General features: G+C 52.9%; 1 protein-coding gene across 1 annotated transcript; it reads right to left on the bottom strand.

The window, feature by feature from the left end:
- Positions 1-1921: 1921 nt before the first annotated feature.
- Positions 1922-8191, bottom strand: NR2E3 (nuclear receptor subfamily 2 group E member 3). Its single transcript, XM_072808493.1, has 8 exons — positions 8128-8191; positions 7751-7877; positions 7064-7167; positions 6778-6966; positions 6498-6673; positions 5509-5755; positions 5172-5277; positions 1922-2491 (listed from the first exon to the last, which is right to left on the bottom strand). Exons 1-8 carry the CDS (start codon positions 8189-8191, stop codon positions 2359-2361), a joined length of 1146 nt encoding a protein of 381 aa, XP_072664594.1. The 3' UTR covers positions 1922-2358.
- Positions 8192-26018: the final 17827 nt, after the last annotated feature.

The raw sequence follows: 26018 nt of genomic DNA, 5'->3' as shown, positions 1-26018 counted from the left end.
GTGCTCACACATCCCAGACACCAGCCCACAAACTTCCAACAGGCCACTTCTGCGCTCCTATGTTCTGAGACATAGGTAATGGTAGGGTAGACGTCCAGGGCCTAGCTGGTCCTGTTTCAGCCGCCTTTCATGCCACAGTGCCTTCGCTCAGGCTTTCTATATGCAAGTCTTTAAACCTTATGGATAAAACCTGTGATAGGGAACTGGATGGTGTAACGGCATTATAGACATTAAATGGCCTGAATAACAGACAAGGTTGATGCTTTTGGAAGATCAAGAAAATGGGGCACCTGGGTGGTACAGTCAGTTGAGGATCCAACTTTTGATTTCAGCTCAGGTCATGGTCTCAAGGTTGTGGGATTGAGCCCTGAATGGGGCTATGTGCTGGGTGTGGAGCCTGCTTAGGATTCTCTCTCTCTCCCTCTGCCCCTCATCTCTACTCGCTCTTACTTTCTCTCTCTCTTTCTCTTTACATACATATGTAAAGAAGATCAAGAATAGTTTAAGTGCTCTAATGGGAAGAGCTCAAGCTGGGCAACATTTGCCATACTCTCCTCTCTGGGCACTAGTCTGGCTATTGTCATTCCCAGGGCAGAGTGTCCTAAACCACCTCCTTCCATCAAGGCAGGATATCTCTGTGAGCTAGGAGAATTCATACCCTGGCCAAAGGGCAAGAAACCCCTAGGATTTCACAGATTTCTCACACAACCATCTCCTTCTTGACTTCAAGAATTTTCTTCTTTGAGGACAGGAACTGCAAGAGAATCATTCAGCCATTCAGAGTGGAGGGTCTGTGGGGGGATGGCAGAACCAGAGTTAAGCAGAGTCACATAGAGTCACACCAGGGTTTAAGTTCTCTCCAAGCCTCAATTTTTCCATTTATCACTGGGGATGACTGGTCCCTGTCCCAGCGCTAATCTGAGGATTGAATAACAATGCCCTTCTCATTGCCTGGTGTGTCATAAAGTGCTCAAAGGATGTTAACTTTTTGCATTACTATCATTTCCTAGGTCTTTTGGGTCTGTCTTTGCAAAGGAGGAGGTTTGAGCAACTCTCCATAAGGAATTAGGACATGATAGAGAGTCCTCTTCTAAAACAGTGCCTGGGGACCCCCGGGGGCTCAGCGGTTGAGCATCTGCTCTCGTTTCAGGGTGTGATCCCGGGGTCCTGGGATCGAGTCCTGCATTGGGCTCCCCTCAGGGAGCCTGCTTCCCCCTCTGCCTGTGTCTCTGCCTCTCTGTCTGTGTCTCATGAATTAATAAATAAAATCTATTTTTTCAAAAAGTGCCTGTAGCTGCCTGGTGTTGAGTCAGATGTGCTCGCCTTTGTTTATGGAGGGGCGAGGAAGGACAGGAAGAGAAATACTGAGAGAGCCTGTGGGTTGGCGGGACCCCAGCTGGAGAGAAGCTGGGTTTTGACTCCTGTGGGAGATTTTGGAGCTGGGCTTGGCTTTGTTGCACCTGGACTCTGCCTTGGCATGGAAGCCAGATGGAACCCAAGAGCCCGTGCTCACTCCTTCGGTGTCCTCCAACAGAGAGCCTTTAACACGTTTGTTTTCTTGGTTTTATTTATTTTTTATTTTTTCACGTTCTGATTGAGATTTAACATAATACAGTAAAGTGCACAAATCTTGAGTGTGCGGCACAACTAATTTTTATGATGTGTGAAACCACCACCTAGATCAAAATCAAGAACATTTCCAGCCACCAGAGGGCTTCTTTGGGCCCTTTCCCAAACACCCCACCTCTCAACACCCCCCCGGCCCCCCCCAGGTAAGCACTATTCCAGCTTCCACCACCACCGGTTAGTCCTGCCTGTTCTTGAACTTTGTATAAGCAGAACCTGTGCCTGGGAAAGTTCTTCTGTTCTACTTTTATGTCTGTGAAAGCCATCCATGTTGTCACATGTGTTGGTAGTTCATTCTTTTTTTTTTTTTAAAGATTTTATTTATTTATTCATAGACAGAGAGAGAGAGAGAGAGAGAGACAGGCAGAGGGAGAAGCAGGCTCCATGCAGGGAGCCCGACACGGGACTCGATCCCAGGTCTCCAGGATCAGGCCCTGGGCTGAAGGCGGCGCTAAACCGCTGAGCCACCCGGGCTGCCCGGTAGTTCATTCTTGATTGCTATTTTCCATTAAATGAATATACCACAATTTATTAATCCATCCTACTGCCAATGTACAGTCAGGGGCTATCATGAATAAAGCTACTGTGAATATTCTTATAATATCTTTTTGTGGACACCTCTGCTTAATACACATACCTACATGTGGAACTGCTAGGTCACAGGGCAGGCAAACGTTTGGCTTCGGTAGGTTGTTTTCCAGAGTAGTTAAATGCATTTTACTTCCACCTCCCTCAGTTTTTGAACATATCACAAAGGAGCTTCTCCATTGGAGTATTCCCTATGGTCTTGCGGAAAAAGAGGAGCTCAACTCGTTCAGAAGTGATAAACCTCAAAGATGGAAGAAGCAGGAGCAATTTTCCAAACCTGAACAGGAGAGAGGACACCATCAGTTTTATTATCAGCTTCTGAGCATGAGTCATGGGGGCAGTGGGATAAAAACAGTGAATAAATAGCTTATTATGTGCAAAGACTGTAAAGTGAGAATTTACTTCTATCAATACTGTATAGGATGTAGTAATCATATATATGATTATTATAATTATGTAATGATTAATACTATGTATATTTGAATAAGAATATAAATTCACTCTGCAAACCGCCTAGGATGATAGAGTAGCCAGTAGTAAAAGTGTTCTGAAATTGAGGCATGATTTTTGTGGGTGAGATACTCATCCAGGAGAAAAACAATTGCAGTTTTAAATAACTATTTAAAAATTTTTTTTTTTTTTTAAGAGAGGGAGTTTGCTGGAGTGGCTCAGTTGGTGGAGCATCTCTTGATCTCAGCTCAGATTTTGATCTCAGGGTCGTGAGTTCAAGCCCCACTTTGTTCTCCATGGTGGGTGTGGAGTCTATTGAATGATGAATGAATGAATGAATGAGTTAATCAGTCATCAAACCATCCGCCAAGCAAGGGTCCCCAGTGCAGAGAAGATGGATGGTGAAGCCAAAAGACAGATGGGGGGGGGGGTGGGAAAGGACAGATGGGAGGGATCAACAGAGGTCAATGCCCAACATGAAGGAGGTCACTTCAAAGTTGGGCAACTCCATGCTCAACTCCCCCCATGGAGGCCTGTGGGAGGCTTTCCTTCATCTCCTAGTTATCTGTGGGACTTGTTTTTGTCAACTCGGGGGCTTTCTTTCTCTTGCAAGTGCCAAGTGGGTGGCACTGAGCAGTTGTGCATCTCTTGCTTGTTCCTTGCTTTTCTGAGCTAGGGAGTTTTAGGAAGAAGTAACTAGAAAGTTAAGTGGAGAAATTGTTTTTCAAATTGCAGGAATTCATCCACCAGTGGTTCTGAAATTAAACTTACTGGGTTACCACCAGCCTTTAAAAAAAATAATAAATAGGGACACCTGGGTGGCTCAGTGGTTGAGCATCTGCCTTCAGCTCAGGTCGCGACCCCGGAGTCCTGGGATCAAGTCCCACATAGGGCTCCCCACAGGGAGCCTGCCTCTCCCTCTGCCAATGTCTCTCTCTCTGAGCGCCTCTCATGAATAAATACGTACATCTTTTTTAAAAATAATAAAATAGAAACAGTAACTTGCTGTCTACAAAATAAGGCTATTAGGATACTATTTCATTGAACTTTGTTTCAGTGTCTGTGTGTGTTCTGAGTTATGATGAAAACTATCTCCTCCTGGGTATTGCAGTTTTTATAAACTAAAACACATGGACTTAGGGAACCCCAAACCTCTCTCTCAGCGTTCAGTTGCTCAGTTCTGCATGTAGTTGGCATTCAGCTGCTGTAGAAGTGACATAGGAAATCCTAACCAGAATTGGAATTGGAAATTGGGCGCAAAACCAGTATGCCCAGACGTCTCTGGGAGCTGATCCCAACAGAAGCACAGCCTGGGAGGGCTACTGGTGTTAGTGTCTGGGATGACTGCTCTTAGATGCTCTGTCAAGGGACAGCCCTTCCCGCGTGCTCCCAAGCCACAGAAATCTTTCTGGACAACACGGTATATTCTTTATATACTTGGACTCTTTTTAAAGGGAAATGACCTCTTGAGATAATTTCTCAGATTAGAGGTGATTCGAAGATGCTCGCGTTTGCTTACTTCTTCAGAGCGAGCTGCTGAGAGCCCCCCAAAGAATGCAAATAATATGGCCTAAAATAGCCAACAGATGCCGAGGGGGTCAAGGGTCAGCCTTGCCGAGGCTCCAATGCATCTGCTGGTGCTGCGCCACGCTGGGGCAGCTCAGAGCACTGGCTCCCGCCCCCGTACCCCCCAGCCACGTTCTCAGCCTGTAGCTACTGCCCCCAAAGCCAGCCATGGCCGGGCTCTCGTCCAGGCATTTGGCTTAGCCAAGTGCATTCCTACGAGATGTTCCTCTGCAGCTACAACAGATCTCGTCATGTTCCCTCAAAACTCTCTTCCTCCTGACTTTCCTTTTTATTTCTTGATCACCTCTTCTCTTGCTCCTTATATCCCTCCATCCAAGTGCCAAGTCTGACCCATTCGACCTCCTGGAGGTTCCCACAACCGTCCTCTCCCTTTCATTCCTACTCCCCAAGAGCAGGACTCCATGGACTCCCCTGGATGATGGCAGTGTGTGCTTCCCTCCCTGGTCATATATCCAGTACTCTAGCTCTGTGTACAACACCCTCCTGCTCGAAATCTGCAGTGGCTCCCCTCTGCCTACTAAATCACTTATGGCCTTTGGCTGGCATCCAAAGTCCTGGACAGGCTGGCCCCAGAGTGCTGTCCTAGCTCAATCTCCCACCTTCTCACTGGCAGCAATCTGTTACACCTTCCAGCCTGGACTCCTGTCCTAGACACCTGTATAGATACGTAGATAGAGATGTAGGGTGTCTGAGCCCTCACTATTTGATGAGGGTGGCTCTCACTGTGTCTTATGCTCATTTCCGTCCCTACTTCCGGGGCCTGGCACACAGTAGATGCTGGATTCGTGCTGGGTGAACTCATATCTTCAGGCCGTCTCATCAGCGACACCAGAGATGGTGTCAAAGAGGTGAGGGTGGGGGAGTGAGAGGGGTAGAGAGGTGAAGGGACAGATGGGCAGGCAGGCCTAGGCTCAGGTCACCTCACAGGCTGGCTGGGGTGGTGCGCCTTGCTGTGCTGGCTCAGCATCACTTGGGACTGGTCCTGCAAGGCCTCCACGTGCTCAGGATCCTTCAGGCCCCGAGTTTCTGGAGAAAAGCATCGGCAGTGAGACCCGCTCCCGGCCCACCCTGCCCACCCCCACCACAGTCAGCCAGGCCCCTTGGCAGGGGGAGCCCAGTCCTGTGCCTCGCCGCTGCTCCCGGGGGAAGAAGTCTGCCCCCGTCTGGGTCTCTGTGGGGTGGATGGAGACAGGGAGAGGCAGGAGATCCCTGGAATTCCCATTCTTCAGCCCCAGGCTTGGGCGGAGACTCAGCTACCTGGTTTGAAGAGGACCAGGGCCTTCATGCAGGCGAACTCCGTGGGGTCCACCGCCAGTGCCCGGAAGCGTGAGATGGTTTCCTGCAGGATGCGACTCTCGGCGCTGGCCAGGGCCAGGCGGCCCTGCGAGCTGCCGGCGGCGGGGCCCTCGGGGGCGGCCAGCAGCGGGCAGCTGTCCAGAGGCAGAGACCACTGTATGGCCCCGAGGAGGAAGAGTTCGCTCCACGCCTCCTCCAGCAGGATCACCTGTGCCCAAGGGAGGAGCGGGTGTGACATGCGACACCTCTGGCTCAGCCTGAGCCTCTGCCGCCTTCCCCGGGGCCCTGGTCCTAGATGCCTGGGCCGTGTCCTGACCTCTGCCCGCCAGTGGCCAGGGGCCCAGAGCTCTGGGCTTCGGTACGATCTGGCCCGGCTGCCCAGGCTCCAAGACACCCTCCTCGTTCGTCCGGAGCCTCTGCTGGAACATGTAGGAAGGCCTGGGGCCGTGGAAGTTGGGAAGCCTCAGGGACAGTCCCCTTGAGCGTCCCAGGCTGGGTGTGCTCAGCAGACAGCCCACGCCGCCCCTCAGGTGCCTCTTCTCCCTTTCCTAAGTCGGCTTGGCCTTGGGAAGCTCGCAGGGAGGTCGCACAGGTGAGGTTAGGCTGACCCCGAGTCCCCGAGTTGGAGACATCTGTGCCCCTGGGGGTCGCGCGCTTGCACTCTTCAGGGTGTGCAGACTGCCCTATCATGTGCAGGGGGACAGTAGGACCTTTGTCGGGGCGGGGGGACCTCGGGCGCCATAGGCACTGTGCGGCCCTAGGTGCACCCCCACTCTCATCTCTGCCTAGAGAGGTGAGCACCCCCAATGGTCACGTCCCTGAGACATGTATCCCTGACTGACACTGACCTGAGACAAGCGCACGCCAGCTGCCGGCGTCGCCAAGCTTCGGGGGCCCCTGGCATCACCTGCACAACGCCGCTGGCTCAGTGTGGCCCGGGCCACCCTCACCTGATCGCGGAAGGGCAGGTTGGAGAACACGGGCAGGTTCTTGGCCCACTTGACAGCCATGAAGAGAAGGCGCGCCGAGGTCTCGTGGATGCTGTCCAGGCCACAGGGGGGCGAGGAGGAGTACGGGGACGAGGGGCACTCGGGGTCGTTGCTGGTGACATCAATGTTCTCCTCGGCTGTGGGAGGAGGGCTGGTGACATCGGCCCCAGGCCGAGGCAGGGGCAGGGGCAGGGCAGGGCAGGGGGTGCTCAGGGCCCCCCCATCAGCCGCCGGCACCTACCGTCCTCCGGCTCCAGCTTAGCGCAGGTCTCGGCTGTGATGAGGCTGGCCATGAAGTGGTGGTGGCCCGGGGCTGCGGACGCAGGGGCCGGCGGGGCCCCCAGGGACTCCAGCGCCGGCTCCGAGGCGGGGGCCCCGCTGCCCGGCCGCACCTGGGCTGCGCTGCGCGGCTGCCGCTCGTTCTGCACGGCTGCGGGGGCGGCGGCCGTCAGCGGGGCGCGGGGGGCGCGGGGGGCGCGGGGGCCCCTCCCCGGGCCGGGGGCGCCTCCCCGGGGCCCCCGCCTCACCGTCCTGGTTCATGCCCTCCTGCAGGCACTTCTTCAGCCGGCAGGCCTGGCACTGGTTCCGGTGCGCCTTGTCCACCGGGCACGTCCCCGCCCCCACCTGGCACCTGCGGCAGGGCCACGCCCCCCCCGGGCGTCAGCGCCCCCGCAGGCCCTGGACGGGTCCGGACGTGGCGCGGGTCCCTCCTCCCCGAGTCATCCTCCGGGGGGCGCGGGGCAGGAGGGAGCGCCCCAAGAGCCCCCATCCCCCACTCCCCTGCCCCCATCCCCCATCCCTCCATCCCTCATCACTCCACCCCCATCTCCCATCCCTCCATCCCACATCCCTCCGCCCCATCCCCCATCCCCGCCCCCATCCCCCATCCTCCATCCTCCCACGCCCATCCCCCATCCTCCCATCCCCATCCCCATCCCCCATCACTCCATTCCCCATCCCTCATCACTCCATTCCCCATCTCCCATCCCTCATCCCCCATCCCCCATGCTCCCACCCCCATTCCCCATCCCCCATCCCCCGCCCTCCCACCCCCCCATCCCTCATCCCTCCATCCCCCATCTCCCATCCCTCCATCCCCCATCCCTCATCCCCCATCCCTCATCCCCCATCCTCCCACCCCATCCCCCATCCCCCATCCCCATCCCCCCACCCCGCCCCCCATCCTCCATCCCCCCATCCTCCCACCCCCCCACCTGTAGATGAGCCTCCGCCTCACGCTCCTCTTGAAGAAGCCGCTGCAGCCATTGCAGGCGTAGATGCCGTAGTGCTTCCCGCTGCTGCTGTCCCCGCACACGCGACACTGCAGCGGGGGGCCCAGGCCTGGGGGCGGGGCGGGCTCACAGCCTGGCCCCCCGCGCCCCCCCCCCCGCCTCCTGGGGCCCTCCGCCGCCCCCCCCCCTCCCGCAGGGCAGCACCCTGGGTCTCCCGGCCAGAAGGAGCCGCGTCCCCTTGCGGGGCAGCCCCAGGCCAGGCCACCCTGGGGTGTCCCCCCCAGACCCTCCGACCGCCCCCTCGGGAGCTCTGCCCCCAAAGCCCGAGGCCCCTGCCCCTGGACGCCCGGAAAGCCTACCTGCGGGCTCCTCTCCCAGGCCCCAGCGGCCCGGGGACGCCTTCCTGGGCGCAGCAATGGCCATGTCGGGGGCAGCCCCCCGCCTGCGGAGCCTCCCTGTCCCCACCTGGGGTCCTGTTTCCACTTGTCCCTCCCCCGGCCCTGGTGCTCTCCCTCCTTCCCCCCAAGCCTCTCCTCTCCGGCCTCCTGCCTGCCTGTCTGTCACACAGCAGCTGCCCCAGCTGTCCCTGCAGCGGCGGCTCCGCTCCAGGACGCTGCTCCCAGGGCACTGCCGGCCGGGCCTGTGAGCCTCTTAATCTTTACTGTCTCCGCAGGGGATCAACCGCCGCACCTGCGGTGATACCAAGGTGCCCCCGAGCCCGCGGCCCCCTGCCCCCCCCCCCCCCGGGCTGCCCGGTGTCCCCCCCCTTTCTGCCCTGTGCTCTCCACCTGCTGGCCATCCAAGGCCGAAGCCTGAGCGGAGGTGTGGACTCCAGGTCCCCCACGACTGTAAATCTCTTTGGGCGGCTGGGCATGTGTCTGGGAGCAATTGTGTGTCTGGCAGACGTGTGTGCGTCCGTACGCTGTGAGGCTCCCTGCGCGTGGTAGTCCGTGTGGCTCCAGCTTTCCACCCTCCTGGTTCCCACCTGAGCCCTTGATAGGGAGCTGCTTAGGGCCGAGGTTCCTGGGACCCTGGAAGGGGGCTCCCCGCACATCCAGCACCGAGGGGGCTCCCGTCACACAGGGGAATGGGTCTAATGTAGGGTGCGAGGCCGGCCTGGAGGCAGGGAGGCCCGTGGCCCAAGGTGGAGTCCCCTCCAGGTGCCATCAGGCCTGCAGGAGGGGAGGGCGTGAGGACGCAGCCCCTGAGCCCCACTCCAAGCTCTCGGGCGGCCTCGCCTCCTGTCCCCGACCTGGCCTCACGGTCACAGGCAGGCTGGCCTCTCTGCTGCCCCCAGACCCCGTGTTCGCAGGTCAAGCCCAGGGTGGCTGTGAGGTGAGGAGCCCGAGGCCAGAGTCTGTGCCTCCTCAGACCCAGCCGGCCCAGGGGGAGTGTGGAGAGAGCCCAGACGGAGTCCAGTTTATATGAATGTACGTATTTATTTATTCCTGAGACGCGCAGAGAGGGAGAGACACAGGCCGAGGGAGAGGCAGGCTCTGGGCAGGGAGCCTGAGGTGGGACTCGATCCCGGGACCCCGGGGGTCACGCCCTGGGCTGAAGGCAGATGCTCAACCGCCCAGCCGCCCAGGTGCCCCCAGAGCCCAATTTAAAGACCTGCTTTGGCTTAGGCCGGCCGCAGCCTTGAGCCGGTGCTCAGCCTTTCTGAGCCTGTTTCCATGTCTGTGAAAAGGGGTTTCAAAAGTACGTGTCCTGCGGTGTAGTTGGGGAAACGAAGTGTTCCCGTGCCCGGTGCTCGGTAAGAGCGTAACACGTGAGGGGGGCTGTTATTACTGAGGTTTCACAGCAAGCCTCAGGAAACTGCCTTTCCTTCCCCTGCCCCTCTGACCCTACGCACCCCCCCCCACCCCGGACAGAGCGGGGAGCCCTGTGTTGGTGTGGGGGGCACCACCCTCCTCATTCTCAGCAGACCTGCTCACCTCTGGGGTGGGGGCAGCGCTTGCTCAGGCTTGGAGCCCAAGGAGGAATGGAACAGTAAGAAGTTTCTGGAAGGATCACGCAGGGAAGGAGACAGGGGGGGAGGGCCTTATGTAGGTGGGGTTAACCCTCACTGGGACAGAGAAGCACTACTGGGGATTTGGGAAGTCAGCTCGAGGGGCTTTGCGGGGTAATCCGCTTTCTGGGGCCTCAGAAGATCGAGGGTGCCAGGCTGGGCCCCACACCGCAGCTCCTCCGCCTCTGCTCACCTGCACCCCTCCCGACAGGCGGCCCTCAGAGCCGCCGCCCCGTCTCTAGCTCCACCTGACCTCCTGGGCCATGGGCATCTTCCTTGACCTTGACTGACCTATCCCTCCTCCCCACAGCTTGTCTTTCCCACCTCAGGGGGTGTCTTCGCTGTCTCCCTGGGTCCTCACCTCGGGGAGCCCCAGAGTCACCCCAGAGGGCCTCCTCGGCGCCTCCCTGGGCCATCTCATACACTCACGGCTTCCGGGACCCCGCACACCTGCCTGGTCTGGGCCGGGGCTCCATCCACAGAGCCACCGGGGTTCAGGTGTGGAGACCAACCCCACGCGCCCCACCAGCCTGTCCCCAGCTCGTCCGTCGGCTGGTCGCCCAAGCCGTGGGCGGGGGCCACCCAGAGCACGGTGCCCGCCCAGGGAGGAAAGCACCCAGGCTGAGCGCAGGGTGTGAGCTGGAGGTCCCGGCCAAGGAAGGGCCTGGGGGTCAGGATGGCAGGGGTAACGGGAGCGGGGCAAGGGAGGGCTCGGGACGGAGCCGTGAGTGGTCAGGAGTCCTCTGGCACCTTTGCGCCACCAGGAGCACGAGGGCGGAGGCGAGCAAGAGGAAGGCTGCACAAGTACTCCCAGCATCGCGCCGATGCTCCCGCAAACCTCACCCCACAGCTGGGGAGGCCAATGGCTTCAGGCCGCACAGCGGCAGAGGCAGAGGAGCTTAGGGGTGGGGACAGGTGTCTCAAACTGGTGTCCGATCCCCCAACTCCTGCTTTCCCTCAGGGCGCTCCCGAGGAAGACTGAGCATCTCTTTGATGGGAGCCCCAGAAGGTAGCCGGTGGGAGGCGAGAGAGCAGAGGAAGAGGGGGCCGCCCTGGGAGGCGGGGGGTCGGTGGGGGGGGGTAGGCCGAAGCTCCAGGGCTGGGTCTTGCTCTCAGGGTTGAACCTCACTCCAGGTCCTTTCTCTCCCCAGTCGATGGAAGATTCCAGGGCCTGGGTTCAGAGTTTCAGGTGGGCGGGGCATGTGCACAACGAGGCACTCAGTGGACAGGAGCCTATTTTAAACTTGCCTTTATTTCCCTGATCTTCTCTAGTGGGAATGTGTGACTTGGAATCCATCAGAATGAAAGACACGAGCAGGGGTTGACGTGCCTGTTCTTAAATGTGTTTGGACTTGATTCTGTTGACCTCGCGCCCTGTTTTGACTTGAGCCCGGCTCCCCTCTTGCCCCCTCTCCCTGTTCTGGGGCAGGTCGGGCCCAGCCAGCGGCGGCCAGGCGGGTGCTGGGGAAGGAGGACAGCGCGGCGGGGCTGGGGAAGGGGTCCCCCCCCCATTTGTGACCACCAGCTGCTAGGGCAGACGCCAAAGGATTACGCAGCCCAAAGCCTTGAATCTGCTGACAAAGCCGCCAGAGGCCACCTTATCACTAATACAATTATTCCCCCGGGGACAGGTCAGCAACTTCCCTGACTCCCTGGAGGAAGGGGCAGGTAGGGCGGCCAGGAGGGGCTGGACGAAAAAGGCTGCAGAACTGACCTGCCTCTGGCAGGTAAAGCCCCCTGCCCCAGACCGTGTGGGGCCTGTCATATCTGTGTCACCCTGTCCCAGGCCTGTGAGATGACCTGGGTGCTGTCAGAGGGAGGAGGACTGACTGACTTCTGGGATGAGGTCAGGCTGGTCTCCACAGTTCCAAGATCTTCTGGTTTCCGGTTCGGGGCAAGCTTCATTCCTGGCATCTGGTCCTGGGAACATATTTTCTGGGATTTCTTTAAAACCCTCTTTATTCCGCACCCATGGTCTTGGCCATCAGAGAGGGGATAGCCAGTGACATGTGCACAGGCTCTGGAGCTCAGGGCATCACTTCCACTTCTAGGAAACTATCCCATGGAAACATTTCACGAAGATTTAATTATATGGCTGGTCCCCGCAGCAATTTTGGTAAAACAGCCGCCCGCAGACAACTGGCTACGCGCTCCAGCCCAACGGTGGGATGCGAGGCGGCCCACTGCGAATGGGCAGCGTCTATATCCACGCGCGTGGCAGTGCGCCCACGGTGTACGGCCCGAAGGCCGGCTGCAAAGCAGCTCACACGGTCCGATTTCGTGCATCTCAGGGCAATTGCTGCCCGAAGGTCATGCGGCTCCTCTCTCCTTGGTGGGACCTAAATGCATCAATAGTTGGTTTCTCTAGAGCAGTGAGGGGAAGGTTCGGGTCTCCCAGCGGCAGAGACGGGCAGGAAAGCTTCTCAACAAGGCCCCTCTCTTTTCTTTTCAAGATAACACTTAGGAATAATCAGATATCCCCTGCGTAGCTTTCCCAGCCCTTGGCTGGTGAAGTCCTTCCCCCCGGGGTCATTTTCAAGGTCCGAGCTGACCTGGGGAGGCTCCCTCTTCTGTCCTGGGCAGAGGCCAAAGACAGCCTGTCCAGGACGCAGGCATCGGCCTGCAGCTCCAAGCGGGGGTGACCCCTTCCTCCTTTGTCCTGCATGGCTGGCAGCGAAGGGTCTCTGTTCCCCTTCTTCCCCACCCTGTGCCCCGAGAGGTGGGCTTCTCCTGTATCTAGCAGAGCTACTCGAAAGATGCCAGCGGCAGAGATTCTCACCACAAACAGAAATGTTGCTGTTTTGTTCAGAGGTTCAATAATACATATAATATATATAATTACATTATTATATATTAATTATATATAATATATTAATTATATAATATATTAATTATACTAGATATTAATTATATAATATATTAATTATATAAAGTAATATATAATATATAATATATTAATATAATATTAATACATTGATTAATATATTATATTAATAATATATTGATTATATACGTGTTGCAAGAAAATAAAGCTGTTTTCATTAAAAGAAAGAGAGAAGGGGGATCCCTGGGTGGTGCAGTGGTTTGGCACCTGCCTTTGGCCCAGGGCGCGATCCTGGAGACCCGGGATCGAATCCCACGTCGGGCTCCCGGTGCATGGAGCCTGCTTCTCCCTCTGCCTGTGTCTCTGCCTCTCTCCCTCTCTCTTGGTGACTATCATAAATAAATAAAAATTTAAAAAAAAAAAAGAAAGAGAGAAGGGCTAATTTGAAACAAATATTGCTACTACTATTAACAATAAAAGTGGGAAATATTTATGAAGCAATTGTGAAGCATTTCTATGTGTGAGAATGAAAGGCTTCTCGTGCCTTCGATTTTGCTCCCTCATTCCCCGAGGGGAGGGCTAGAATCTCCATCAGTGTCAGGCCTGAGCCCTGCCTCACCAGACCAGTTGCAGCCGGTGCAGCCTGCAGAGCCTCAGAGGCGCCCTTTCTCTGTCCTCTCCTGCTCTTGACCCTTCCATGCTGTGCTGGGGCAGAGCCGCAGGCTGGGAGAGGGGCCAGGCAGGGGCGCCTGGCTGTTGGGAGCTCTTTGAAAACCAGTAGAGAAGTGTTTTAAAAGTTTGACAACAGGGCAGCCCGGGCGGCTCAGCGGTTTAGGGCTGCCTGCAGCCCAGAGCCTGATCCTGGAGACCCGGGTTCGAGTCCCACGGCGGGCTCCCCTGCTTGGGGCCTGCTTCTCCCTGTGTCTCTGTCTCTCATGAATAAATTTTTTTTTAAAAAGGCTTAACAACACCTATAACCATACCAGCGTATTCCAGCCGACTGACCCTCCTGGTTATAATGTTTATCTTCTTCTAGAAATGAAACTACGTCAGGCAGGGGTCTCACCTTGGGTCCTTGGACATTTTGAGCCAGATCATTCTTTGTTGGGAAGGGAGGAGGCCTGTCCTGTGCTTTGTAGGATGTTTAGCAGCAACCCTGACCTCTCCCCACTGGATGCCAGAGGTGTCCCCTCCTCTCCAATTGTGACAACCAGAAATGTCTCCAGACATTGCCAAAAATGTCCCCCGAGGGGCAAAATTGTTCTTGGTTGCGAACCACTGGTCTAATCCATGTTATTTCCTGTTCTCTGGGAGACGGTTCGCCAAGTGTTTTTACAGATGCAGGAAGCACTGCCCAAGACAAACGTCCATGAGGAGCCCCAGGCCGGCAGGCATGTAACCTTATCTTCGGTATGCAGACTCAGGAACTCTCTGGAAGGATGCTCAAAGGGTTGACAGAGATTTTTCTGAAAGGGAATTTTACTATTTTATTTTCTTATTATTTTTCTGTGTTGTTTAAATGTTCAATAAAGGACATGTATCATCATCATAATCAAGATCAGGCTTTCTTGTGTTTTTAAAAGGGATTGGCTAATTCGACATAAATGTGACCTATGTTAATAATAATAACAATGGGAAATAATTATTAAGAAATCGTAATGTAGCAGCCGCAGTCCTAAGGGTTGGGATGTGAGAACTAACTTCATCCCCACACAACACTATCGGACAGGCTGTATCGCTACCGTCCTCCGTGTGCAAGCAAGAACGACAGAGAGGTTTAGCGGCTCCCCCAGTGTCACACAGCTCGTGGGGGACAAAGCTGGGATTCGAACCCAGGCAGGGAAGGTGGTTATTTTAGGAGAATGCATCTGCCCAAGGGTACGGGAATCAAATATGGGAATATCATATTTACAAAAACGACTTTCATACATTTAATAGAGAAAACCTCCTCCTCCGGACACATTCTGTCTCTGGGCAAGTTGGAAGGGGACAGCAGGTATTCTGGGCTATGGAAACTCTCTTTGAACTGGCATTTCTGGTCTCAGCTTTTCTACGAGATGCAGATACTTTGGTTCCAACTGCAATAAAATGTATAGAGCAAAGTGAAGGATTATTCTCCAGGAAACTTTGTTTTCTGTGTTGGCTTTTAATGGGATGGCTCTGGGGCTGCACCAAGTGTGGCTGGGGATTACTTGTAGTGTGTGTGTGTGTGTGAGTGTGTGTGTGTATGTGTGAAGGTGTGAGTGTGCGTGTGTGTGTGTGAAGGTGTGAGTGTGCGTGTGGTGAGAAGGCAAAACTCGGCCGTCCTGGACAAAGATAGGCTGAGAGTCACTGTGTGGGCACAAAGACGCTGTCTCTGCCTGTGTCTCCTGTGGTTTAATCTTGAGGTCCCAGACAATGTCATGACAGCTGCACAGGCTTCTAGAAGTTTCCCCAAAAGAACTATTTAGATGAGGCCCCTGGGTGGCTCAGGGATTGAGCATCTGCCTTCAGCCCAGGGCGTGATCCCAGGGTCTCAGGATCGAGTCCCACGTCGTGGAGCCTGCTTCCCCTCTGCCTGTGTCTCTGCCTCTCTCTGTCTCTCAGGAATAAATAAAATCTTTTTTTAAAAAAGAACTATTTAGATGAGCAGTGTGCGAACGTAAATTTGGCACATTTGCCTTCCTGACTTTTGATATTGACCTAAGCTGTATTTTCTGACCTTACTTACTAGCTGTATTTGCTAATTTGGTGAAAATACTGAAGTGAGGTAACAAATATCCAGTGCCTCCCCACAGAGCCGAGGGATGTGTTCTTTAGAACGACCTTTTATAAACTGCACGCCCTCCAAGCAATTCTCCCTAAGGTGGAGCGACGTGGGGGGCCGGTGCTGTCGGCGGGGCTGCACCCCTGCCCTGCCCTGCTCTGCACAGGCTGCGAGGGTCTTGGATCCGGGTCCCAGCACACTCCCTCCCAGTAAGGGGGCCTTTGCATGTGTTCTCTGGCTCCCCGGCTACCTCCCAGGGGCCTTGAGAGACCTGCTCTGTAGACTTTCCTCCAGACACACCGCGCTGTGGTATGTCAACATGTTGCCTTCAGCCATCCTGCCCTAGAAATCACAGCATATATCTTAACGTAATAAATGATGGCTCATTTCCAAGAGGGCTACCCTTCTGGAAGGGCTTATATGGAAACTGTTATGAAGGAGCAAGGTGCAACATACTGCAGGCTCGCGGCACTGGTGCACAGAAGCAAAGCAGTTTTGCTAAGTCAAGGGCACTCTGGTTGAAATCGAATTTAACATATTTCCCTTTATTATCATCATTAGGGTAACATACCATCGAATAGACATTAGCATTATTTTACTGTTCTTTTATGCTGTCCTATGTTTCTTCGGCATCTTTATTTATTTATTTGGCCGTCTGTTTCCAAAAGGGGATTTCTTTTTTTCTTTTTTTTAAGATTTTATTTACTTATTCAGAGAGACACAGACACAGAGAGAGAGAGAGAGAGGCAGAAACACAGGCAGAGGGAGAAGCAGGCCCCATGCAGGGAGCCCCACGCGGGACTTGATCCCCGATTCCGGGATCACGACCGCTGAGCCACCCAGGGGTCCCCAAAAGGTAATTTCTAACTCTGATCTGTAATCTTCTTCGCAATAATTTTAAGGTGAGATTCCTAAGACATTGAAATTTCAAATAACTTTTCCGGAAATCTGAACTTCTTTCAAAAATAGAATGTTAAAAAAACAAAGATGCTAAGGAATGGTTTTAGGTTTAGCTTGCTCTGACAATGGTGTTGTGCTTATGCTGAATGAAAAAGAATCCTGGTCTGTTAGAGACAGATCCTAAAGTATTCACTGGTGAAGTGATTCAATGCCTTGGATTCGCTTTTTAAAAACGACGGCACAAAAATTTTGTTTGATAAATGAGTAAATGGAAGGAGGAGGTATATGAAGGCAGAACAATTGAAGTTGGTGGTTGCTGGTGTGGGAGATGGGTCCGTGGTATTTCATTGAACTATTATCTCTATGATTTTGCTTGTGATTGAAGTTTTATAGAATAAAATGTTAAAGACACATTACACTTTTTTTCCATTTTTTTAAAAAAAGATTTTAAGTACTTATTTATGAGAGACACAGAGAGAGAGGCAGAGACACAGGCAGAGGGAGGAGAAGCTCCCATGCTGGGAGCCCGATGCAAGACTCGATCCCAGGACCCCCAGGGTCACAACCTGAGCCGAAGGCAGATGGTCAGCCACTGAGCCACCCAGGCGTTCCCACATATCCACATGAAAAATACACAAAAAATGGGGTCAATGACTGTGGATATAATCACCAGCCTAAATCTGCTCTCTTTCTGCCTTTGCGTCCACCACCCCCACCCTAAAATCTGTCTCCACTGACCATTTTGCTCTTTTTTTTAAAATAATAAATTTATTTTTTATTGGTGTTCAACTTGCCAACATACAGAATAACACCCAGTGCTCATTTTGCTCTTGATATGTAGTTTTTGAGGAGCCAAGGCGCAGAGGGTGATGCCCTAGGGGCAAATTCTGTTCTGCGCACCAGCGCCCCCTCCTGGAAGGATAAAAAGGCAGCGGTACCCTGGAACTTCCTGAGTAAGAGAGCCTGGGTTTTTTTTTGTTTTTTTGTTTTTGTTTTTGTTTTTGATTTTTGTACATATTTTTAATTGGAGTTCGATTTGCCAACATAGAGTATTAGAATGCCTGGTTTAAAAAAGACCTAAATTACGGTGCTATTACGATGATTTATTTATTTATCTGTTATTTAATTTTTCCCCAGTTTTGTTAACTTGTAAGGGACCCATGACATCAGGTAAGTTTAAGGTGTGCCTGTTTGATACACTTACATATTGAGAAATGATCAACCGCAGCCAACGCTTCCGCTGCCTCACTTAGCGACCCCTGGTTTCCTGTGATTGGAACATTTGAGATCCGTTCTCTCCGCAACTTTCACGCGTGTAGTGTGGTTAACTGTGGTCGCCACGCTGTGCGTTCCATCCCCAGGACTTACTCATCTTATAACTGGGAGTTTGACCAACATCTCCCCTTTCCCTCTTCAATCTCACTCTTTCTTACACTTCGAGACACAGCTCCAGGGCCCCTCCTCAGACCCTCTGACATCGCCCCCCGCATCCCACTAGCGATCAGAAACGATCCCACTCATCTGTCTTCTTTTTTTAATAATAAATTTATTTTTTATTGGTGTTCAATTTGCCAACATACAGAATAACACCCAGTGCTCATCCCGTCAAGTGCCCCCCTCAGTGCCTGTCACCCAGTCACCCCCACCCTTGCCCACCTCCCCTTCCCCCACCCCTAGTTCGTTTCCCAGAGTTAGGAGTCTCTCATGTTCTGTCTCCCTTTCCGATATACATAAATAATAGTGAAAAGAAATAGAAGGGAAGGGAGAAGAAATGGGTAGGAAATATCATCCGTCTCTTTTGCTGTTAGCGTCTGTCTTCTCCAACTAGAATGTAAGCTTCCTGACACCAGAGATCTTGCCCATCCTGTTTAAGGGCACAGGGAATCGCCTGATAATTCCCTGCCAAGCAGGTGATCAAATGCGCATATAGATCTTCCCCAAACCCCCTCCCCCCACAAGTCGGCTGCTCCTTTCTCTGACCCTCTGCTCTTGCCTCTGCTGGAATCATCTCACTGCATCAGACCCACCTGCTCACATGCCAGGGCCTGGCGTGGAGGAGGCCCCCCACCTCCGTGCCTTCCTGCTGCTGTCGCCCCAGTGTTGCCCTTGATTCTGTCCTAGGAGGTTTAAAACATTTACTTGAAATTGCAAACAAGTCAACTTAGAGACTCTCTTGGGAAGAGAGATGTAAAAAGGAAAAGTTGCTAATAATCATGCTAAAAAGAAAATGTGTTTTAAAGGAGGAGGTATAGGCTCTGGCCAGAACAGAAAACTGGTCAGATACGCTGCCTCAGGATGGGATGACATTTTCCTAGGGACCTTTCCCGGGTTCCAAAAATCTTTCTGCATTGATTTACCAAGGAAACAGCCCCTGATCTATTTTTTTTTTAACTTTTATTTATTTATGATAGTCATACAGAGAGAGAGAGAGAGAGAGAGAGAGGCAGAGACACAGGCAGAGGGAGAAGCAGGCTCCATGCACCGGGAGCCCGACGTGGGATTCGATCCCGGGTCTCCAGGATCGTGCCCTGGGCCAAAGGCAGGCGCCAAACCGCTGCGCCACCCAGGGATCCCCAGCCCCTGGTCTAGACCACGGTCTTCAAGGTGTTGCTGAGTGAAGGGGCTGCAAGGGTGGGCCCTTCTGTCACTTTAGCCAGAATGCCTTCACATTTGTGCTTTATAATTGGTGGAATCGTTTAAAGAAGGGTTTCCTCTTCCTAAAAAGTGGCCAGAGGAATGCAGGAGTGTGAGGTAAGATACTCTACTTATTAGCTGTGTGACCTCGGACAAGCCTCCTGCCCTCTCTGGCCTGTTACAATAAATAGTGGCGTGTATAAGCCTTACCTGTGTGAAGACAGGAAACAGAATCAGAGGACTTCCCAAGTTCTCCCCGGGGTCTAAGATCCGGGATGGTGATCCTAGCACCAGAATATGAGAGGCAGGGATCCCTGGGTGGCGCAGCGGTTTGGTGCCTGCCTTTGGCCCAGGGCACGATCCTGGAGACCCGGGATCGAATCCCACGTCGGGCTCCTGGTGCATGGAGCCTGCTTCTCCCTCTGCCTGTGTCTCTGCCTCTCTCTGTGTGTGTGACTATCATAAATAAATAAAAATTAAAAAAAAAAAAAAGAACATGAGAGGCAGCTAAATCTACTGGTAATAACTAGAAAGGCCACAAGATGTAGGTGTTACTCCACGAGAAAGGCTTTCACGCTCCAAGTTCTAGCAGGAGAGAGGTGAGATTTCTTTGAAATTACAGAGAAAGAAAGAAAAAAAGATCTTTCGTACTCTCAACCGCAGGCAGAGGATTTAAGATCTCCTAGCGATGGCTCCTGGCACAGTCACCCAGTGTGGAAGGCATCGCTTTGTTTTTCCACCAAAGCATCAAAGAAGAGCTCATGTGATGGATCCATTAGCTGGAACTTGGTTTCTCTGTATTTTGGAGGCGCTTGCCTCCAGGGCCAGATTGCCAGGGTCCAGGACACGGAGCAGGGACAGTTGTCGTGTTAGGACGCGGTGGGAAGCTTTGTCACATCTCACAGTATTGGGGGTGGGGGTGAAAGCCACGCGCTCAGGCGATCACAGCTCAGGCCCAGAGGATCCTCTGGGTGACAGGTGACAGGAGGGGCCGCCTTCGGCTTGCAGCCCTGGAGACAGGGAAGTGGGGGCTCCGGGCAGGTTGTGCAGAGGAGAAGCCAGGTCACCCAGGAGGGAGTCCACGTGATGACGAAGAGCAGATGCCCTGCGCCTGGGAGCCAGGGAACTTTCTGGACAGAGGCCCCAGAGTTTGGTCCTCACCGGGATGAATGAGCCGAGCATCCCTGACTCCACGCCGGGCCAGCGGGTCGGGCGCCTGGCCGTGGAGGGGCCCTGGGGAGGAGCTGGGCGGGGGAAGACCAGCCCTGCTGGGGGGTGACGGGCCGGGGCACCCGGAGGGCCATTTGGAATCTTCCAGGCGTGGCTGGCGCTCAAGTGATGTTCAGACGACTTGTAAACGAAAAGAGCTGTTTCACTCATCTCCGATGTCAAATTAAATGACTTCACGTTTAATTCTACTGATGTCACAGAAATGGAGCTGCGCGGAAGGCTGGAACCCTGGCGGGACCATGTAATCGAAATGAAGTGGCAAATGAAGTGAAAACTCGGCCGCAAGCGCACGGGATGAGGAGCAGCAGCACTGATGGGAGATGATGCTCTGTTGAAACCCAGCAGCCACTCCGGGCTTAGGAACGGGAGCCGCGTGTGGGGTGCAGAGGCTTTCGGGTCTGGCGCGGGAGCAAGCACCCCGCCGCTCTACTGCAGGTCCTTTGTCTCCAGCAGCTAGTCTGTGAGACGATCTGGCTTTTGCTTTGTGAGCATCTACGTTTTTTAAAAGGTTTTATTTATTTATTTATTTATTTATTTATTCATTCATTCATTCATTCATTCGAGGCACCAGGAGAGAGAGCAGCAGGCCCCATGCAGGGAGCCTGACGTGGGATTCGATCCTGCGACTCCAGGATCACGCCCTGGGCCGAAGGCAGCGCTGAACCACTGAGCCACCCAGGGATCCCCGAGCATCCACCTTTTAATCCTATATCTGAGTCCGTCTTAGCTCCGCTCGTGACCACTAAATCAATACCACCTGCTCCTAGTGATGTAGGAAACTAAGGCAAAAAAAAAAAATTAACTTTCCTCACTACTCCCAGCCCACTGACAAGTCCTTGAAACAGGCAGAGTGACATTCCTCTAGGGACTCAGCTGCCTCAGGGTGAATACTGTGCTAAGGGCAAAAGGTAATATTAGCCTGACCCCCAGGATCCTATAATTCTACTTTAACATATAAAAATACCTTGGGAAGCTCCCTTTATCTCTAGTCCCCATGATACATGTTGGCCATCATCCCCCAAGGGCATGGCCCACTGATACACATCTGAAGGGTCTCGTGACTAGGGTTTTATTAGTAATAAAGGACTTTTCCCAACAGTAGCCAGCCCCCTCGAGGTCCTGGAAACCTTGCTTCAAAATTTCTTTGAGATTTATGCTCTCCCTAACCCCCTCCCAACTTGAAAGTACATAATAGGCCACTCCTCATGACCCCAGTGCGGCTCTTTCTGCCCACAGGTCCTGTCCCTGTGCTTTAATAAAACCACCTTTTTGCACCAAAGACATATCAAGAATTCTTTCTTGGCTGTTGGCTCCAAACCCAACATCTTTTCTATATTACCAGGCCGGACGCAGTGGTGGTACTGGGCCATAAGGAAGTCAACCAGATGATGGAGTACATGTACATGTCTACTTTTAAAAGATTATTATTAATGTGAAAACACAAAATGAAAAAAATGATTATTGAAAACACTCCTGAAAAAGAAAAAACATCATTTCCTTAAGTCCTCTCCCCAGGATGACTTCCCAGTCGTGAAATTATTAAGTGAAAGGGTGTACGGTCAGCTTTATGGCTCTTGTTACATTGTGCTAAGTGGACTTTCCTAAATCAACGTTTTCACCGAAATGGGATTTCTCAGCTTGCCTCCAATGCTGATGGTTTAGCCCAGGAAGACAGGTGTTTTGGGCACAGTGAATGCCCGTGCACAAATCACAGCTGATGCCAGGCTGCTGGCCTCACTCAAGCCCCATCACTCCTCCGCGCCAATCCCTAACTGGCTTCTCCTCTCACTCGTGGTGAAGCCAAAGTCTTCCCCAGGCCCCCAGGGCACCTGACCCCATCTCCTGCTCCCCTGGTTCCCCCACTTTCTGAACGTTCTGTGCTCTCATAGAGGCGGAGTTCGTGCACATTCCTCTGCCCGGACCATCCTCATCCAGGTAGCCACGTGGCCAGCTTGTGCCTGTGCCCCCAACCCCCTCTTAGAAAATCGCACCTCTTGATGACGGAGAAGGCAAGAAGAGGGCAAAGCAGAAGCTGACACCCCGCAACACCCCTCCGCTCCTCCGGGTGGGATCTGTGTGACATTCCTCAGGCACCCATGGCTGCCCTAAACCCTAGGGAAGGGAAAAACAAATATTTAACTGCTAAAGATCAGAGTCCTGCAAGACAGGACTCTCCATCGGGTTACCAACGTCTCAGTGATTCACAAGGAAAAAGCATTCTAATCAACAGCCTAGCTTTCAGGGACCCATAATGCCCTGATTTCCTGGAGTCCTAATCTCACCCTCCCTCGTGAGTGACGTGGGAAAGACAGGCAGAAGGGAATGTATGCAAAGTTAAATTTCTTTAAGGATTTATTTATTTATTTATTTATTTATTTATTTATTTATTTATTTATTTATTTAAGAGAGAGAGAGAGAGAGCGAGCAGCAGGCAGAGGGAGAGGGAGAAGCAGGCTCCCAGCTGAGCAGGGAGCCCGACGTGGGGCTCCATCCCAGGACCTGGGATCATGACCTGAGCCGAAGGCAGATGCTCAACCCACTGAGCCACCCGGGTGCCCCCAAAGTTAAACTTCTTTATGACCTTGAGCCCATTGACAAGGACCTGAGTTGGGCAGAGTATAACATTCCTCCGGCGGGTTCCCAGCTGTCTTAATGCCTCACTAGAAGGAAAAACAACCCTCGCTTGACAACAGCTAGGCCCCCAGTATCCTGTGAGTCTTCTTCAGCATTGCACACGCCTTTCGGACACCCATGTTCCTTACCTCCCCCAACTCCCGAGTATACAGTCAGCCACCCCCTCCCAACCCCAGGGCAGCAGCTCTTTCTGCCAATGGGTCCCGTTCCCCATTCTTTAACAAAATCATGTTTTTTTGCACGAAGGATGTCTCAAGAATTTCTTTCTTGGCCATTGGCTCAGGACCTCACCAACATTGCAAAATTACATCACCTCCTGCCCGGCTCCACCATGCCTCATCCACCTTCCCAGCTTTGCCATTTCCCACAATGCGTATCACCACCCGCCATGCCACACAGAAGTCACCTGTTTGTCTTTATCTTCTGTCTCCCCCGTTAGCACTCTGAGGGCAGTCTTCTTCCACTCGGCATGCTCAGCACCTACCCGAGCAGAGGTGGTGGTGTTTGACCTGGGATAGCCCCGGTCGGGAAGCTGGTGCTCGCCAAGGGCAGACATCGCCAGGGGCCTCATCCTTGTTTGTCCCCTCCTGTGTCTCTGCCCACAGAACCCCAGCTCTGTCCAGAGCAGCTGTGCGTCCAGCATCCAGTGGCGGATCCCGGTCAGTTCACACTAATCATGACAATCCTTTCTCTGTCTTCCCAACTTCCTTGGTAACTAGGAATGGCTGTGGAGCCCGTTTTGGCCAATGAGATCTACCTGGGAGCCTGCCGGGTATGGGAGGGGTTTCTGGGAAAGTTTTGGCTTTCTTGGTAAATGGAGGCCAATGCAGCTGCAACTGTCCTTCCTCCCCTGAAGATGGATGTGATGGCTGGAGCAGGAGAAGTGATCCTGTAACCACAAGGAAGAGGCCAGGAGAACTACAAAGAAGCTGGCCCTGGAACTGCCGAGGTGCTAACCAATCCAGCCAGATTCCTTGTCGTAAAAGAAAAGACAAAGCCCCGAGTCAGGGTAGCCAGGTTTTCTTTTACATGTGGCCAATAAATGCATGAATGATACCCAGGTTGTCTGGTTTTTTTCTGTTTGAAAACATTGAATCACATATGACACATGAGTATAGGGGCTTTTAAAAATATATATCTATTTAGTCACGAGAGACACAGAGAGAGGCAGAGACACAGGCAGAGGGAGAAGCAGGCTCCCTGCAGGGAGCCCGATGCAGGACTCGATCCCAGGACCCTGGGGTCACACCCTGAGCCGAAGGCAGGTGCTCAACCACCGAGCCTCCCAGATGCCCAAGTATAGGGGCTTGAAAGAGTTTCAGAGTGTCTATATTCCCTTGATTTGAAGGGGTAAACTGGTAGATTAAGTCCACGAATCTGAATTTTATAGAAGGTCATGGGCTCAGCTTCTCAATAAAGAGAAGAAAACCTACAACTTTCTTCGTCTTGAATGCCTCATTTTCAAAGCAGCAGCTTCACCCCAGGCACTTGCTAGAAATACAGAATCTCAGGTCCCACCCAGCATTCACCGACTCGGAATCTTAAATTTAACAAGATCCCGGGTGGTTCATATACACACTAAAGAGTGAGACACACCCTTCTCAGGTGGTTCTCAGTCCGAGCTGGCATTTCTTGGGGCTGCTTCAAAACCACCAGTGCCTGGTCCCCACCTCCAACCAACTGGAATATCTGGGAACAGGGTCCCAACATCACTTAAACAACAAAAAGTTCCAGTTGATTTCATTACACGACGCTTCAAGACAACCCAGGACAGCCTCTGCCGCTGAATAGCCATGCCTTGGGGCAGGTTACTTTCTCTCTTTGAATCCCATTTTATTTATCCATAAAATCGCCACAAAATGAAGTACTTGCTTCATAAGCCTTGCCGTGAAGAGCTATGTGAAGAATGACCGAGATGATGCTTGGCATGAAGCAAGTGCTAAGTTGGGGTCTCCCGGCCTTGGTGATGATAAGGATCACCTGGGGCACGGGCTCGCCATGCAGACCTCTGTGCTCTCTGCTGGGGAGGCACACACGGGGTGGGGGGGGGTGGCTGAATGAGCACTCAGGTGATTATTATCATTAAAAAAATTTAAGTAGGCTCCATGCCCAGTGGGGAGCCCAACGTGGGGCTTGAACTCAGGACCTTGAGGTCAGAACTGAGCTGAGCTCAAGAGTCTGATGCTTAGGGCACCTGGTGGCTCACTCCATTAGGCGTCTGACTTTAGCTCAGGTCATGATCCCAGGGTTCTGGGATTGAGCCCCGTGTCAGGCTCCCCGCTTAGCAGGGAGCCAGCTTCTCCTTCCCCCCCTCCCCCTGTTGTGCTCTCTTGCTTTCTCTCAAATAAATAAATAAAATCTTAAAAAAAAAAAAAGTCTGATGCTTAACAGACCGAGCCACCCAGGCACCCAATCATTAGACAAATTTGAAAACATTGCAAAAATGGTAGCTCTTCTCCTTATCCTCTTTCTGTTCCTTATCTGCACCCCCTTTCTAAGAAAATTTCAAACCTCAGAAAAGTATAGTATAGTGAATACCACATACCTTTCAGTAATATCAAAGTGTGTTTTACTTTATTTGCCTGTATTCTCTTTCCACACGTGTGCACGCACACAGTGTCACTGGCCGACGTGCAAGTGCATTGCAGACATCGTGGCCATCATCCCTAAATACTGCAGCAGACACTCCTGCTTGACCAAACACGACCGTCACATCCAATAAATTTTATGTGGATTCGGTGGCATCATCTTAAATGTTGTCCATATTTAACATTTCCCTACGCTCAAATGTTCCTGATCATTCTTTTTTGAGGGTCTCAATGTCTGTTGAGATGTCTTTTCCCGTTGTTAAGCCTCTCAATTATGGGAAGCAGGTGTGACTCCCTGTCCCTTCTCTTTACTGATCTCCTGGGTGTCCAGTTTCTTGTCTGTCCTCAAGTGTCCTTGAGATGCGTGGAGATGGTTGAAGACAGTGTCCTCTCCAGATTCCTTCCACTCCCATCCTGGCCACCATCCTCTGGACTCTTTCCTGATGGTCAATGAACTTGTATGACGGGTGGTGCCTAAAATTGGGCGACCGAGGGTTCCAGCGTGGGTCTGACCCCTAGAATAGAGCAGGCTGCTGCCTCTCTCTCGGGGGCAGCTGTGTAGCTCCACACGTAGCCTGTGCCCATATCCATCACATCGAGCCTGGGTGACTACACAGCAACAGCTAAGCACGCCGTCCTGTGCTTGTACAGTTACGTCCACCGATTGGAGCTGATGTGGAGAA

Source organism: Canis lupus, chromosome 32, assembly GCF_048164855.1.
Source record: "Canis lupus baileyi chromosome 32, mCanLup2.hap1, whole genome shotgun sequence".
NCBI classification, from domain to species: Eukaryota; Metazoa; Chordata; class Mammalia; order Carnivora; family Canidae; genus Canis; species Canis lupus.
Note: the sequence above shows the minus strand (reverse complement) of the source record. Positions and strands in the feature narration are given on the sequence as shown.